Source organism: Cupressus sempervirens, chromosome 6 (assembly GCF_028749045.1).
Source record: "Cupressus sempervirens isolate cs-2001-9-10 chromosome 6, ASM2874904v1, whole genome shotgun sequence".
NCBI classification, from domain to species: domain Eukaryota; kingdom Viridiplantae; phylum Streptophyta; class Pinopsida; order Cupressales; family Cupressaceae; genus Cupressus; species Cupressus sempervirens.
In genome coordinates, this window is record NC_143123.1 from 316,501,685 (window position 1) to 316,517,128 (window position 15,444).

Sequence of the window (15,444 nt, forward strand, 5' to 3'; positions counted from 1 at the left end):
ATGTAATATGTAAGTTCATTCTCCATTATGGTTAATGAAAGCATCTAAGTTCATTCCTCTATACATGCAACTCTCCTTTGAATTCATTTCAAGAATGATCATATGTGTGTGTTTTATACTTAGTTTGTTTTTGGGGTACAGCATTTGCGGTAGAAGGCACATGCACAAAATATAGGCAAATCATGAAATGCAACATCACATGTCTTAGTGTTTTCCAATTGGAGAGCTTCATTTGATTTCTTTGATTGTGTAGGTAAGGAAGCTGTGGGAGGAAGGACAACCAATACCATTGTTGCCTGTAAATGATAATCCAGACTTACGATATTGTCTTCTACATCAACAACTACAAGTTATAAACTGCTGTATATCTAGAAAGAAGAGGCGCATTGCTGCTCTAAAATTGGTAGACACACGTAATGTGCAAGATGATTGTAAAAATGAAGAGCTAGCTACTTGTCCTGTTCCAGAAGCATGGGAAGAAAACTTGAACACAATTGCTCCTGCTCTATATGCAAAAACTAAGTCAGGGAAGCTTGTTCCTAGACTTGGAGTGCTTCATGCAGCAGAAAAAATGGTCATGTTGGAAACTACTGAACCTGTGTTTTCCCCTGTAACTCAGGTTGAGTGCTGGGCTTAAAAATTAGTGCTGTTTCTTATTATGTTTGAGTTATATATTACTATAGACATTTTCTTTCATGCGTACCTTTATTGATTCAAATTTCATTTGTCTCATGTGATCCTTTACAGGAGGGTCCCATATTAACTGAAGATTTGATCAGAGAAACAGAGGAGCTTATACTTCGAACTGGAAGGTTGATTTGGACATAATATTCCTTTCTATGTGAAAACCACTGGCTGTCCTTGCTGGTTTGAAACAATCAATTTATTTGATGTATTTATTTTCAGTAATAATTCACACATTTTATCTATTAGTTAAAGGTTAAATGCTGAGTAGGGGTACTTACTGAGAGGTTTCCCAGGCTGTGAATGTAATTGGCCACAGTTGGGCACATCCTGCCTGTGTTTTGTCTCTGAATATCTCTAATGGCTCGCAATATATAATATAGTAGAATCATAACACCATTTTTGTCAATATATGTAATTTATTGGTTATTTCCTAAGTTACTATTTTATAAGGAACCTTGTTGCTCTAGTTTCTGAGGATTGTTTTACATTCTCAGTGTTGGCGCTGGATGTTCTCAACTCTTTTCTGATATGCAGGCATTTAAGGTATATAAGCAAAAGTCTGATGAATTGACTAGCTTTGGCCTTAGTATTTTCTGATTTGTTGATGCTGAGATGGACAAGTTTAGCTTGATGTATATTTCAAATTTATTTTTGGATTCTGATTTCACTGTTTTCAGGCTGCAAATCCTGGTTGCATTTTGGAGGATTTTATCAGATGGTATTCCCCACCAGATTGGAAACAAGAAACCTGTATTCTCTCTGATGAGGCCAGTGATATAGATAAAGTGTCTAGTAGGCGTGGCTACCTAAGTAAGCGTATGCAAGCTAAGGGTAGTACACTCACTATACACACTTTTCACATAAGCCCTTATTTTGAATTTGCAACATATCCCTAATCTTTAAAAGCCTATATGAATGAATAATACATTTAGTGCTTTATTATTACTAGAAATGTTAATAAAGTTATTTTATAAAGTGATTTTTTTTTATTTAACTTTATTAATGCATAGTCTATAGTTTGTTGGAAATATTAAATGAAATGATTCCCTTTAATTTCACAACATATTGGAGATAAAAAATAACAGGCAAATATTTAAGGAAAAAACACTTGCAAAGAAATAGGAGCCGCAAGGAAATAGGGAGCCATGGAAACATAGGGGCCGTGAGAAAATAGGGAGCCAAAAGAAAATAGGGGCTGTGAGAAAATAGGAGGGAAAAAAAGCAATGTGATATTGTTTTTATCCCGCATTGATGAAACAGGTGAGTGAGCCCATACGGAAAATGTATGAAAGGGAATGAAATGCTCTCTTTTTAACAACCTTGATTATGCTATATTCAATGGAATTGGAGAAATTGTGGAGATTATTCTCTAAGGGCTTGGAGGGCAAAATCCATTTGTGCTAACATTTTTCTTGCTGTTGAAAGATATAGTCAGGAGGATTTCTGGAGGTTGAGGTAAATTAGATTATTTGTGGAACTTGTTATTTGCATTTGAATGAGATTGCTAGCTACCTATAGGCTTGGTTTTTAGCTTTAGAAGTAAGGAATCCAATGCTCATGCTATTTGTGTGCAAATACAAGCTGAACAAATTAACTGAATGCTGCATTCACTGTGACTTGGTTATATGTGACTGACTGGGGTTACCATACTGATTGGGAAATTATCTGGAGGTTATTTTACATGTTTGGACAGAGTTGTTACACTCACAAAAAACATTTCCAGCAAACCACCTGATGGAGCCCAAAATTCTGGGCATCCACTTGAGCACCTTTTATAATCCTTTTATTGTTCTCTCATATTTATATCATTGAAGATTATATCTAAAATATATTTCCTACCCTCCTAAGTCATATGGTTCATGCCAATATCTTAGAGTCCTAAAGTTGCTGCTGTTTTGGATAGTTTAGTGATTCATTTTCTAAGAACCTATTTCATGTTTTCATCCTGCAAATATTATAAAGATTGTTCATGTAAGCATGAAGAGTTAGGATATTCTGAAGATTTATGAATTGGATGTTTATGCTGTCTGCACAAGAATCAGGATATTGCCTGAAGAGAGCAGCAATAGAAGAAATTGAGTATTCTTCATAGGAATACTGTATGTGTTATGGAGCAGTTCATTATCAAAAATTTCTTTAAGCATATTAAATCTGGGATTGGTTGAAATATTTTCTGGCATATTTTCAGTGATAACATTAATAGGGCATGTGAATGAAATATCAAATCAGGCTTGACATTCATCTACTGAATGAGGCCATGATAAAGCAACTAAAATTCTTATAATAAATATCGATTTTTGTCACTTGGATTAGAAGAGTTGCGGGATTGGAAGTTTACACCATTATCTCCAGGAAATGGTTTTAGTGAGCACAAGGATAATCATGCCAGGATTTGGTAGCCCATGTAATTCTGAAAATACCTGTAGCATCCATTCAAAAATTGTACGCGGCAAGTATAAAAAGAAAAGTAACAAGACTTCGTCAATTATATGAAGATACCCAGGCTGTAGAATATATTAGCAGGATTGATCATTTGGTTGCTAAATTAAATTTGATATGCACAAACAACGATGCTATAGTATATGTAACATACAGATTTTCCTAAACTAGTTTTTATCTTGAATCAGTTGATTTCCTAATTCATATCACATGACATTGATTTCCATTAACTGTCTATAATTGAATAAAACTCTATTCAATATATTCAGCTGAAAGTAAGTAACTGATATTCTTGAAATGAAATATCTAAAAATACAAAATGAGATAATTATGTACTGTGATCATTTAACTACTTCTAAATATCCAGGTGGAATTAAATAACAGATGTTCTTGAAATGAAATATCTATCTAATTACAAATTGAGATAATTGTGAACATTTAACTTCTTCTAGTTAAGTAACAACTATTTGTAAAGTAATTGACTTTCATCTTGAAATGAAACAACTAAACATTCGGAGGGTTAAAGAACATACTGAATAATTTGAGAAACTTCTTTCATTTGTTGTCCAAGCCCCGACATTGGTGAGAGGAGAAGCATTGACATAGGTTTAACCTCCCAATTGCGGACCATTACTTATCCCCACTTATTCTAATTTAATAGAACAACCCTCCCTACCTCGGGATCGGGCTTGGGATGTTCATAAGTCCAACCATCAGAGTATTCAGGTGGGTTGAAGTCCCAACAGTTATTCGACAAAATAACTGAAGCGTCTGGATAATCAACAAAGATCACTTTTTTGGCAAATCTGCCTAATTCCACCCTGGCCAAGGATTTCAAAATTTGGGTCGACAACCTTGATCTCCACCAACTCGACTTGACAACTTTCTTCATGAGTGGAACATGCATGAGCTAATGCATTATTTATTCTAATGTCATTCTTGTTTTGCAGATTCTCTACACCTCCTCACCATTTTTAGGCCATCATGCCAGTGATTCCTTGGTGCTTCCAGATTAAAATCACAATGATACTTTACACCTTCTTGACCACATACTGGCATCATCACTTGGTGAATTCATTGGTGTTCAAAATATCATTTTATAAAAAGGATGCATTTACATTTTGAACTGAGATAATTGATTATATAGGATGGGTATATTTCCATGGCTAGGAAAGCATCAAAATAAATAATTATTTTCTTGAATTCGAATCAATACATATACAGTAGAGTTATGGTTATTACGTGTTATTGACTCTAGGGAAAATACGATTGAGTTTTTAATGGAGAAGAAATAAAGAAAACACGAAAAGTAACACAACATAATGAAATTGGTATCCTGTACTTTACTACAGACTCAGTGTAATAAATAATACAAGGAAACACAATTGATAGAGGTCTTAAGTGGCACCTCTTCTGAAATCTGATTACTCTATAGTCGGGGAAATGACTCTCTTTCTATCCTGTGACCCGCGACAGAGGTTATGAAGGAATAATGGGACAAACATAAGAGCAGTAAAGTGTATCGACTTTCAAACTTAGTCGTTCTTAGAGCTTCCGTTAGCAAGGAATGATATGAAAAAGGAATAGAAGAATGAATCGATTATGATTATGAGACTCTAATAAAAGAAGAGCTTGACTATTCGGCTCCCTTCAGTTACAAGATTCTATTCGAAAGCCATTCAAATTGAAAAAGAAAAAGAAAGGAGGGAAAGAAAGAAAGAAAGAAAATGAGAAGTTTTTAAAAGTTATTATTATTATATTTTCTCATCTATGCTTATGTGTACATAATGATAGGGTGGCATCATTGGATTATTATTTATGATGTCATGGTGTCATCTTATTATTATTTACATATGATCATATTTGAGAATGTAAAATAATAATTAAATAATATTAATATTTGATAATTCATTAAAGGTAAGATTTTATGTTTATTTTACATTATTTATTATAATGTTCTACTTTATAGCTCATGCGGTTCCACCATGAAATATGTTGCTAAGTCCTAGTAACCTTGCCAAGATAGTTTTAGGTCAAACCTGTCGGTTCTGATGACTAAACTATTCGACCATCCCCTTCCAATGACCCCGTTTAGCAATGCTTCCCCTCTCTCTTCAGTCTTCTTCCTGTAATTATTCAAAACAACATTCTCGCCAAGACATCAATTCAAGATTTATAAACTGCTAATTCAAAATCTTCAAGTGACCGTTAGGGATTTCATCAATGTCAGAGTAACTAACTCTACATGCTCATCATATATATACAACAACTATAATTAACTTACTTTCATATGATCATGAATAGATTGATACAATGGCTATAATTAACTAACTCACTTTCATATGATAATTGATTCGATACAACAACTATAATTAACTAACTCAATTTCACACGATCATGAAGGAATAAACAATGACTATAATTAACTAACTCAATTTCACATGTTTTGAAGAAATAAACAACGGTTACAATTAACTAACTCAATTTCACATGATATGAAGAAATAAACGACGACTATAATTAACTCAATTTCACACGATCATGAAGAAATAATTTGGTTCAATGGCTATAATCAATTAAAAAATTTAGGGCAAAATTTGGGATGTAACAGTATATTTGAATGTTTAAGAGTCAATTGTGTATTTAGAATTGTGTAATTCTCACTGTCAAGAGAACATAAGATCCCGTGCGGTGAAGATACGAAGTGTCTTTAACAATGATAAGTGTAACTAATTAAAAGTAGAGCCGGCTGCTAATGAAATTTATTTTATGATATCAATCTCAAAAGAAGACAACTACTCATCATTAGAGAAATTCTAATTGACAATAATATTAGGGCTACATTGTATTCACTTGTCGGTGCTGAAGAATGGATATTAGGCTATGATACAACTATTTAAATTATTACACATCAGCCACCAATGACAAGGACTTTTGTCGGGTAGATAGTTGATATTATATACAATGATCAACACATGTTTCCGTGTCATTATCGTGACTGCCATTGAATGCAACAACACACACCAAAGACAGGTTCGATTATTGGAAACAAATATTGAAGGAGAGCGTGAGTTCCGGTTACTGAAGAGTGATTGCCTAAGAGACTTTGCTGCTTGTATTTTGTAGAAGCCGGACTATTATTGAATATTGGCTAATGTTTGATGAGTAATATCTAACGCTTCTCTGTATTTGTTGTAGGTTTAATGAGCCCATGCGGATTAGGAGATTGGATGCTGCGGAGTATGGTATGAGCATTTCTTGAAGGTAGAATGATTGGACCAACGTATATTGATCCATATAATTGAGGAAGGAATTCGAAGATGATATGTTACCTATGTTATTTGAAAGCATACTCGTGTTTATATCGTTGCTCCAAAAACATAAGGATGGCTACTGAATATAAGCTTTATTTCCTTAAAGTAACACCAAGTTATATTGCAAGTAATTCCAAGGCCCACCATACATAACAAATGATCGGTCATTTGTTATGAAGGGTCACAATGTTATAAGGGAAGTTTGGCACATTTTCTTGGTCTATTAATATATGATGAAAATCAAAACAATTCATATATATATTTATATATACTTTCCAAAAATTTCATTCTATACAATGTGCACTTGATGTATTATGTTCTTCTATTGGAAAAGATTGAATGATTGAGCCAAGCTCGTGAATTGTGGATTATTGAATAAATTCTTATGCCATTCTGGAGTCAAAATGCATTGGATGGATCATCTATAAGGAGTATCTCCAGTGTAATTTTATTTTTGACATGATCAATAAGAAATATTCATTTTTATTTTATTTGCATGAAGCCTTAGAGTTAAAATATTATATAGTTCCATCTTTTGTAATTATTATTCTTAATTTTATAAATAATTTTTATGATAGATAAGTGGACAGGATCAATTATAGCATTTTAAAATCGAACATCATAGATATTGAGAAATATTTAATTGTTTCCGAATCTATGTTTGGTTTGTTTCTCGAGTTAAAATACATTCTAGACTATTTTAAAATTGCATCCATGTATTTGATCTGTCACATCTTGATTACTAAATTGTTTATAATTGATGTGCGTAGAATTTTATGAAGTTGTACGTTTTAAACTTATAATATTTACTCTATTGCCCTTCGGCATTGGTCTTTATATTTTTTATAATTTGCAATCCATACACTGGCAATTATATCATATCTTTCCTTTGAAGAATTAATATATTCATTTGTTGCATTAATTTGTACTTTAAAGAATAAAGTCATATATTTATTTATTATTATTAATTCGTTATTTGCAAGTTTAAAGTTTTTTGTAATTCTTGCCGTTAGGAAAACTTTCATCGCATTTGCATTCTAAACGATCTACTATAAGCATCCTGGGCTTAAGTGTTTTTTTTAGGATTAGGTACACCTGCCTTGGTTTTGCAGACCCAGATTTGGATCGCATTGATCAATCCTGTCAAGTTGGCGATAACCGGTTGGATATCCCAGCATCAAGTTGGCAAGACTTGTAGGATTCCAATCTGTGGTTTTGGGAACCAACACTGCCTAAGTCTGCAATCACCTAGGATGGTGTTGTTCAGGTCTACGTTGCGTTTACAAAATGTAAGATCAGTATTGAGGGTTCCATACAAAGATGCAAACAGATAGGCAGAGATGTTAAGGGCCTTTACTTGCTGCTATTGTGCTTAATGGACAATATCATTAAAGAATAGAGATTTGGGTACGTGCATGACATTGGAATGATGGTCTTCTATGTTATTTTATATCTAATTTGTAATTGTTGAAGCTCTGAATAAATCCGAAGTGTTTTTGGAATCTGAAATAAGTCTTAGTTATGCTTTTTTTTTGTTAGCTCAAGCTTTGTTTGTCATTTCCTGAAATTTTAATGTAATTTTTAAATTAAATTAATTAATTAATTGGTTCGAGAATTTAAATAATATAAGGACCTTTAATTAGTTACTTTAATTAATTAATATGTGGCCCAAGTTAATATTTGTATTTGTGGTTCCGATTGATTTAATATATCTCGGACCTATTTTTATTTTAGTTTCGGTTGGTACGTGTTGCCATCGGCTATCTTTGTACATCCTCGAAAAGGTTTTCCTTGATGGGTATTTAAGCATGGCTTGTAGTTAGTCATAGATATGCATTCTGATTATTTATTTTGTACTGCGAATTCCCGTTGGGATTCTCTATTGTTCGCCATTTCGGAAGTGAAAGATCTTCCCTACTAGGCTTATTCGGTTTCGATGGGATTTGACCCTCACCCTATTCTGTTGCATGTAATACTTCGCTTGGATCTGGCAAGTCGGAGCACCATCTTTTGGCAATTATTAATTGAAGGTTGCTTGTATTCAAATCTCTATTCTTGTTTGGCATTGTCTGATGAATTCATAGTTAATAGTTTAAAGTGCAAATCTGAAATCATTCTTTTCCATACCTCCATATCTCACAACACTGCGCAATTATTGTATGGCCTCCCTTACTACCATTGTACAGTCCTCTTCATTCTACCGTACGACCTTCTCATTTCAGTGTCTACACCTATCGTGCGACTTCCCATATCTCCTTCCATCCATCGTATGGCCACCCTGGTCATTCACCCTATGGCCTCCTGGGTCATCGTATTGCCATAGCTGCACCCCGTAGCACCCTCTGCCATCACCGTACGACACCACTTGTTGACCCACACTACGTCGTACAGCTTGTACCGTATGACCTCCCCTTTGCTGGTACCACGACGCCTAGCATCTGTACACCAACTTCGCCTATCTGTATTGCCACAAAAACTTCAGACGTGACAATTTTAAGAGTAGTTGCAATGATCGGGATATTGCACTGGCCACTCGAAGCATTGACCCGAAGCACTGACTTGAAGCACTGACTCGAAGCACTGGCCTGAAGCACTGGTCACCCGAGCACTAAGGGAGAACTACTTGAAGCATTGGCCACCTGAAACACTGAGGGATGCTACTTGGAGCACACAACTAGACTACCTGAAGCACACGACAAGACTACCTAGAGAAAACTATGAGACTTAATAAGGAAACTTTAGAACAGAACATTACAGTGGTATCAAAGTAGAAACCTTTCGGGAGCATCTTTGAAACTTTCAGGAACATTATTGAAACTATTCGGGAACATCTCTGAAACTTTCAGGAATATTACTGAAATTGTGCAGAACATTACAGTGGTATTAAAGTAGAAACCTTTTAGTAGCATCTCCGAAACTTTTGGGGAGCATTATCAAAACCGTTCGAGAGCATCTCCAAAACTTTCAGGAACATTACCGAAACCGTGCGAAACATTACATTGTTATACGTTGTTCTACATTGAAAATGAAAATCTAAGATCCTTAGCAAACAAATAAAGACATTAACATTTTCAACTGGAAACAAATTAGAGCTTAGCATTCAAATTGTAGGACAATTGTTTGAAAATTTTTTGTGTGATTAGAAGAAGTCAAATTTATTAGAAAAGGGGGGGGGGGGGGGGGGGTTGTTATAGTGGTATTAGAGCAGTGTATCTTGCCATCTTGATGGGTACAAAATGAATAGACTATGATATGTCACCATGGATGTGTCCTTCGCCGAGTCCATGTCATTCACTATGGCTGTGTCCTTCGCCGAGTCCATGGCTTTATAAGTTAAAGCCATATTATATATAGTATTAAAATTGACTTGGAGAGCGTGGACTCAAAATATAAAAGGTCAATTTAATATTATAAAGTGAACTAAAAAGGACAAGGAGAGATAAGACAAAAAGCCAGGAGGGGAGTAGAAGAGTCACAATTGTGAGGATAAAAGGAGAAGAGACTCTTTTATTTGGCATGCTTGATTTAGGATTCCGATTTCAGTTCTCTCTTGCGAGAGTTATTCAAGAAAGCTTCAACTTTTAACCAGTGTGAAGGCATAGCCCCTCATACCGGCAGATAGTGGACGCAAACCCATTGTCCGTGGAGACGTCACTTCAGGTGTCTCGTATGCGCTTACAAGTTCTTACCTTAATGTTCCAATTTGACTGTAAAACTGTGTTTAAGATTGGGTTTTGAATGCTGGTTATTGTATTACTATTGTATAATGCAATAACATGTTTTAAGGAGTTGTATGAGAGTCTATTGGTTTTATTCTGTTGGTTTGTAATAGCATTTTATAACGCTTGAATCCTAAATATTATTTTGAAAGAACGGGTTTATATCTATTGGGGAATCTATTGGTTTCTATTGCTGTTCCATAATACATCTGCCTATGTTTAAGTTCTGAATATATTTTGTGGAAGAATTTGAGTTGATATCCGTTTGGGATATTTCTGTGGTATTAGAGACGGCTTTCCTGCCAGCCTGTGAGGATTTACAAAGAATATCAATTGTGAAATTGTTTTTGGTTAGAAATCTTAGAAGGGTTATCAATGTACTAGTTGAGTAGTGCATTTAGAAATTTGGGCAAATTAGTCTCTCATTGGAAATTGTATCGGAAGTAAGGAAAAGAAATGCAGATTGTTAGATGATTACCACAGATGTTTGTTAAATAAGATTCTGTATGCATGAACAGGTATGTACGGCTTCCTTGACATATTGCCAAAAGATATCGTATGCGCTTACAGGCTGTAGGAGTTTCTGAAAGCATTGCTTGAGGGGAATAAAAATTTGAGAGGGTCTAGTGTCTGTGATATGTTTTTGGCTACCAAGATTAAATAGCGGGTTTGGACAGCCTACCTTTTGGTACTCCTCGCATGGTTTGCATTCATTTGCCATGAATGTTTTAATTGTTATCTCTTGATAAATATTATTATTTGTGGGACGAATGATATGTTGCATACGAAAAGCCCAACTTGAAAATGTGTCTCGAAGAATAATATATTCCACAATTCTATCTGAGCCTTTGATTGGCAGTGGGTCCATTTTGTTTAATAAAGACTAAAGAGATTACAGAAAAGAAATGCATTGAACTGTTCACCATGCAGGAGACAACTTAGTAATGTGGGTACAAAAGCATCTATCAAGTTTTAAAATTCATAGCACATAAGAGTCAACAGAAAATTACTTTACTTAAAATGTTTGTTTTTAAGAAAATATTTAAGTTTATTTTATTGGACCACTTTGGTGTTGAGGAAGATGAATATTGTTAGCTAGATAATCAACTGTTCTTCAAAGAATTGGTAAAGTTGAAGGGTAGACGACAACAGTTACAAGGCCACGAAATATTTCACTACAAATTGTGCTTTTCAGGTCATGTGACAGCTGAAGGTAAATAGGGAGTTCATTTTGGCCATTAAAAGACCCGTTTGAGGTTACAAGGATAGTATTTCAAGTTGCTCTAGGCGCTATACCAGCCGGTGTGGTAAGATAGCATCAGGTTGCAGGAAGCTGTGGGAGACCGCAGGGAGTTGTGGGAGCTCTAAACTATTACATAGGTGCCGACAGATCATTAGTAAACATATCCTCTGCGGTAGACAAGAAATTCTCTCCTACATGTGCATCTAGCCGTCAGTGCCTAGAAGACTCACCGCATCCCTCCAGAAGCAGAGCCTAACCCGAGAAGTATGAGCAGAGTAGAGATTATAAGGTGTAGTTAAGTTAAACTCCAGTTGAAAGAGACGTTATTTGTATTTCCTAAGCTATTTGAGGGTGAAGTTGAACAATCACGATATCATGAGAGCTGTGTATAACTGATGAAGGAATTTTGTGTGTCAATGCATCCATCGAACACGTGTTAAGATGACACATCTTCGGTCGATTGGGGATAGCAACCATCAAACATTTGGAAGTAACAGTTGCATGACAATTGTGTGCATTACTTTCCTAGCAGATTGTCATGTCTGTTGAACATTTAGATAGGTAGGAAACGACTACTAAGAATTGTTGGAGATTTATGCTTGAGCAAAATATTTGAGCTGGGTGGTAACATGTGGGATGTTGTGCCATTATGCTGCTCCAACTACGGTTGGCATCTGGAGTAGTTAGCATCAACTATTTATCAAAGACTATATTAGAAAAGACAATGGAGCATTGGTTAAGCAAGATGCTTGCATGCACTTCTTGAAAGGTTATGGCAGCAAGTGCGAACAATTAAAAAAAAAAGAATCATTGCCTTATCTAGAGGAAGATGAATAGAAGCCCTGAAAGGTGTAACAGTTGGATTTTGAACATATATGCTGTTTTCTATAGCAAAGTGCTAGGATTTTCCAAGTTGAATGAGAGCTGGTTGCAATATTCATAGGATAGCTGTTTATAGCATTGATCACCTCCCATCATCATGTATTAATGGGCACTCAGGAAAGCAACAGGGTCTTGGCGGTATAGTATGCATGATGCGGATAATTCTCTATGCTGCATGCATTTCTTAGAGCTCAACTTTTGCACGTCACTAGCTTTGTGGACAACGTTGATGCTTTTCGCTATTTTATAATTTGTGCATTGTTTAGTTGGGGAGAAATAAGTGTTGCACTTGTGAGATTTGATGAAATATGATTATGAGATTAGAAGCAAGAAGCTGGACTGGTAAACCTTACCTATGAGTTCCACCCCTTTTACTCTTGATTTCCATTTAGTTAAGTTCAAGCTCTGTGCTGCCAAACGCTAGTTAGTTAGCATTTCTCTTGGATACATTGTAGTAGTGGAGCATTGGTTTTTACAATCCAGATAACAATCAGAATAAATAAATAAATGACAGTGCTATACTCAGTTGATAATGAAAAGAGAATTCGGATCCTATGGAAAAATATTTATAGTCTCTTGTGATCTAGTAGACAACGGTTAATTTAAGCCATTTTTACACAGGTTAGATAACTTGTTTAACATAACTGGATGGTGCTGTGCATGGTAAAGAACTTTGCTTTGATAAGTTCGTGATGTTACAGGGTTGGGAATTGGCTATTGAATTGCCGAGAGCATGTTAGAAACATGATAGTTGATTCTGTGATGGCTGCATAACAATTGTTGTTAGGGATTTACAAAATTGGGACAAGAAATGGCAAGATTAGTACTTGGATATTCTAGGAACCTTGACCAGGTATTGACATTAATTGTGGGGTTGGTAGTTCTAGCCAATCAAGAACTGCATTGAGTTAGACAACAAAAATTTGCATAATAGGAAATTTGTGAATCTTATGGTTCACTTGTTATGTATTGTCTGGTCTTGAGCTTTGAATATAGTAAGGAGGAGTTTCTTTGGAAATCGCCACAAGAGATCTACCAAATTGAGGAAGGGTCTAGTTGTACCGAGTATGGGGAAGTTTTACGGTCCGGAAGAAATCAGAGAAGACCTTGTTAAACTACAACAATTATCCCAACATTCTCAAGTCAATGTAAGAACAAAGATACTCGACATATATGAAGAATATAACAAACTCCCAACAAAGGTTCAGAAAGACTTACCTTTCATCGATTATATGGAATTCCATCCAAAACTTCAAAACAAAATTGATACGACAAAGAAGAAGTTTCTGGAATTGGTTTAGGATCTCCTTGAATAAGACCAGTGCAAAAATGTGTATGAAGAATTTCCAGCATACCAAAATCACCTAATAGAGTGAAATGATCCTTGCTTATTCTGATCAAGAATTCAAGTTCAGGCTGTAGGAATTTTGTCAAATAGTTGGTAAGTAACCTAGGACTTAAGCTTGGATACTACTGTAAGACAATCTGGCTCAAGGAAATACAGTGTTATGACTGAAGTGATTTGCCAAACAATATGAAAACTTAGGAAATAACAATATTGAATTTATATTATTCTCCTCTATAGTAGACCTCATACAATATTTTATCTAACTTGAATCATGGAAGAGTAATCATTGAATGTATTCCAATGTACTAACTTATGTTTGCAATACTAACACAAATTTACAAACATAACAACTGATAGTGGAACCTGGTATAATTGTAGATAACTGGTAATTTGTAGTTCAACAAATAAATGATGTCGTTTGCTCGTGAGGGGATACTTGTGCTGCTTGGAGAGAGGGAGAACTCGTGCTGTTGGGACAAGTGATACTAATGTTGCTGTTGTAGGAAGACACCGTTAGGCCACTAGAGTGTCTCTCTGATCATTCCCAGCCTGCTTGATGTGGTCTCACTGCTATCATATGCCCTTATAACCCATGTTCTGTAGGAGGTTGCAGATTGTCGTTGATTGGAGGAGTGGAGTTCTGTGTATCTGTTCGTGAGCCACTGTGAAGATACTTAGACGTCTTGCACTCACCTCCAGTCCCTGCGTACAACACCTATTATTAACTCATGCCCATCACTGCTAGAGTGAAGCTATTCATGGGCCGAGTTCACTATGAAGAGATTCTTGGCTGCCGTCCAGCTATTCCTGTCTATCTCATGCTCTGCTACTATTGTTTGGTGCTAGGAAAATGCTGATAAGACTTAACTGTAACAATGGTAATGATACTTACGCCAAGTACTCTTTTGCTATGGAAATGACTATACCAACCTTGTCTGCCGTCCAATGCACTCAAATCTGCTAGATAATACCCTGTACGTCCCCAATCACTCTACAGATTTCAATCATCTATTCTTCTACCAGTCTTGGAGCTTCAACTTCCTATAAATCAATGTATCAATTCCACTCTTAGTTTTGAAAGTACAGTGTGAGAACTAGGTTTGCGTCCATCCTTACTATTTTCCTTAAGGGGTTTCGTCCTTAGGAAATATCTAGTCACATTAAGCAACCTTTAGGATTTTAGGAAATAACATATATCTGTGGTATCAATCCCAATGCAAATTTTTTCTTTTATAACCTCAAAGTATGGGGAGATACAAACATCTTAGCAATGTGGGATAAAAGACAATTTTGTCTTTTAGTTACTTAAGTCATTTTGTCCTAAAGTGACTTTAAATAATAAAGTACTTTATATTTCAACTAAATAAAATATAGTGACTTTAACCTTAGGATTTCCCATTTAAAATCTCCTCAACTGATACCAAAACTGCTGCGACTGGTTGGCATCCTAAATCACATGCTGTTAGCCTATCCAGATGGAAAGATAGACCAACTAGGCGCCATTAAGGCTAGCGCAGAGAAGGGGACATTACATAGAGGGCCTTGAAAAAGAAGAGCAATCAACTACCATTGATGTGCAGCCTGATGGAACCTTGATTTATAAAATAGACTTCCATTTTGAGTATCACTTTTTCATTTTGTTCTTGATCATTGTTGATCAATTTTTGTTGGATAGGGGTTTTCACTTGCATAGGATAATGATTGAATACTACGGTTTGATCAAATGAGAACCAGATAATGATTGAATACTATGGTTTGATCAATCAGAACCAGATTTGTATTAATTGAATATGGAAGCCTAGAATACAAGTG

At 35.4% G+C, this 15,444-nt stretch overlaps 1 protein-coding gene across 6 annotated transcripts in view; it reads left to right on the top strand.

The window, feature by feature from the left end:
* Positions 1-15,444, top strand: part of LOC149552460 (Rab3 GTPase-activating protein catalytic subunit) — a 184,730-nt gene that overhangs the window by 86,446 nt on the left and 82,840 nt on the right. For all 6 annotated transcript variants that reach the window (XM_089788023.1, XM_089788026.1, XM_089788025.1 and 3 more), the window contains exons 8-11: positions 254-619; positions 748-812; positions 1,182-1,230; positions 1,365-1,518. In XM_089788023.1, the coding sequence (XP_089644149.1) occupies positions 254-619; positions 748-812; positions 1,182-1,230; positions 1,365-1,518 (634 nt within the window). The remainder of the gene's footprint in view (positions 1-253; positions 620-747; positions 813-1,181; positions 1,231-1,364; positions 1,519-15,444) is intronic.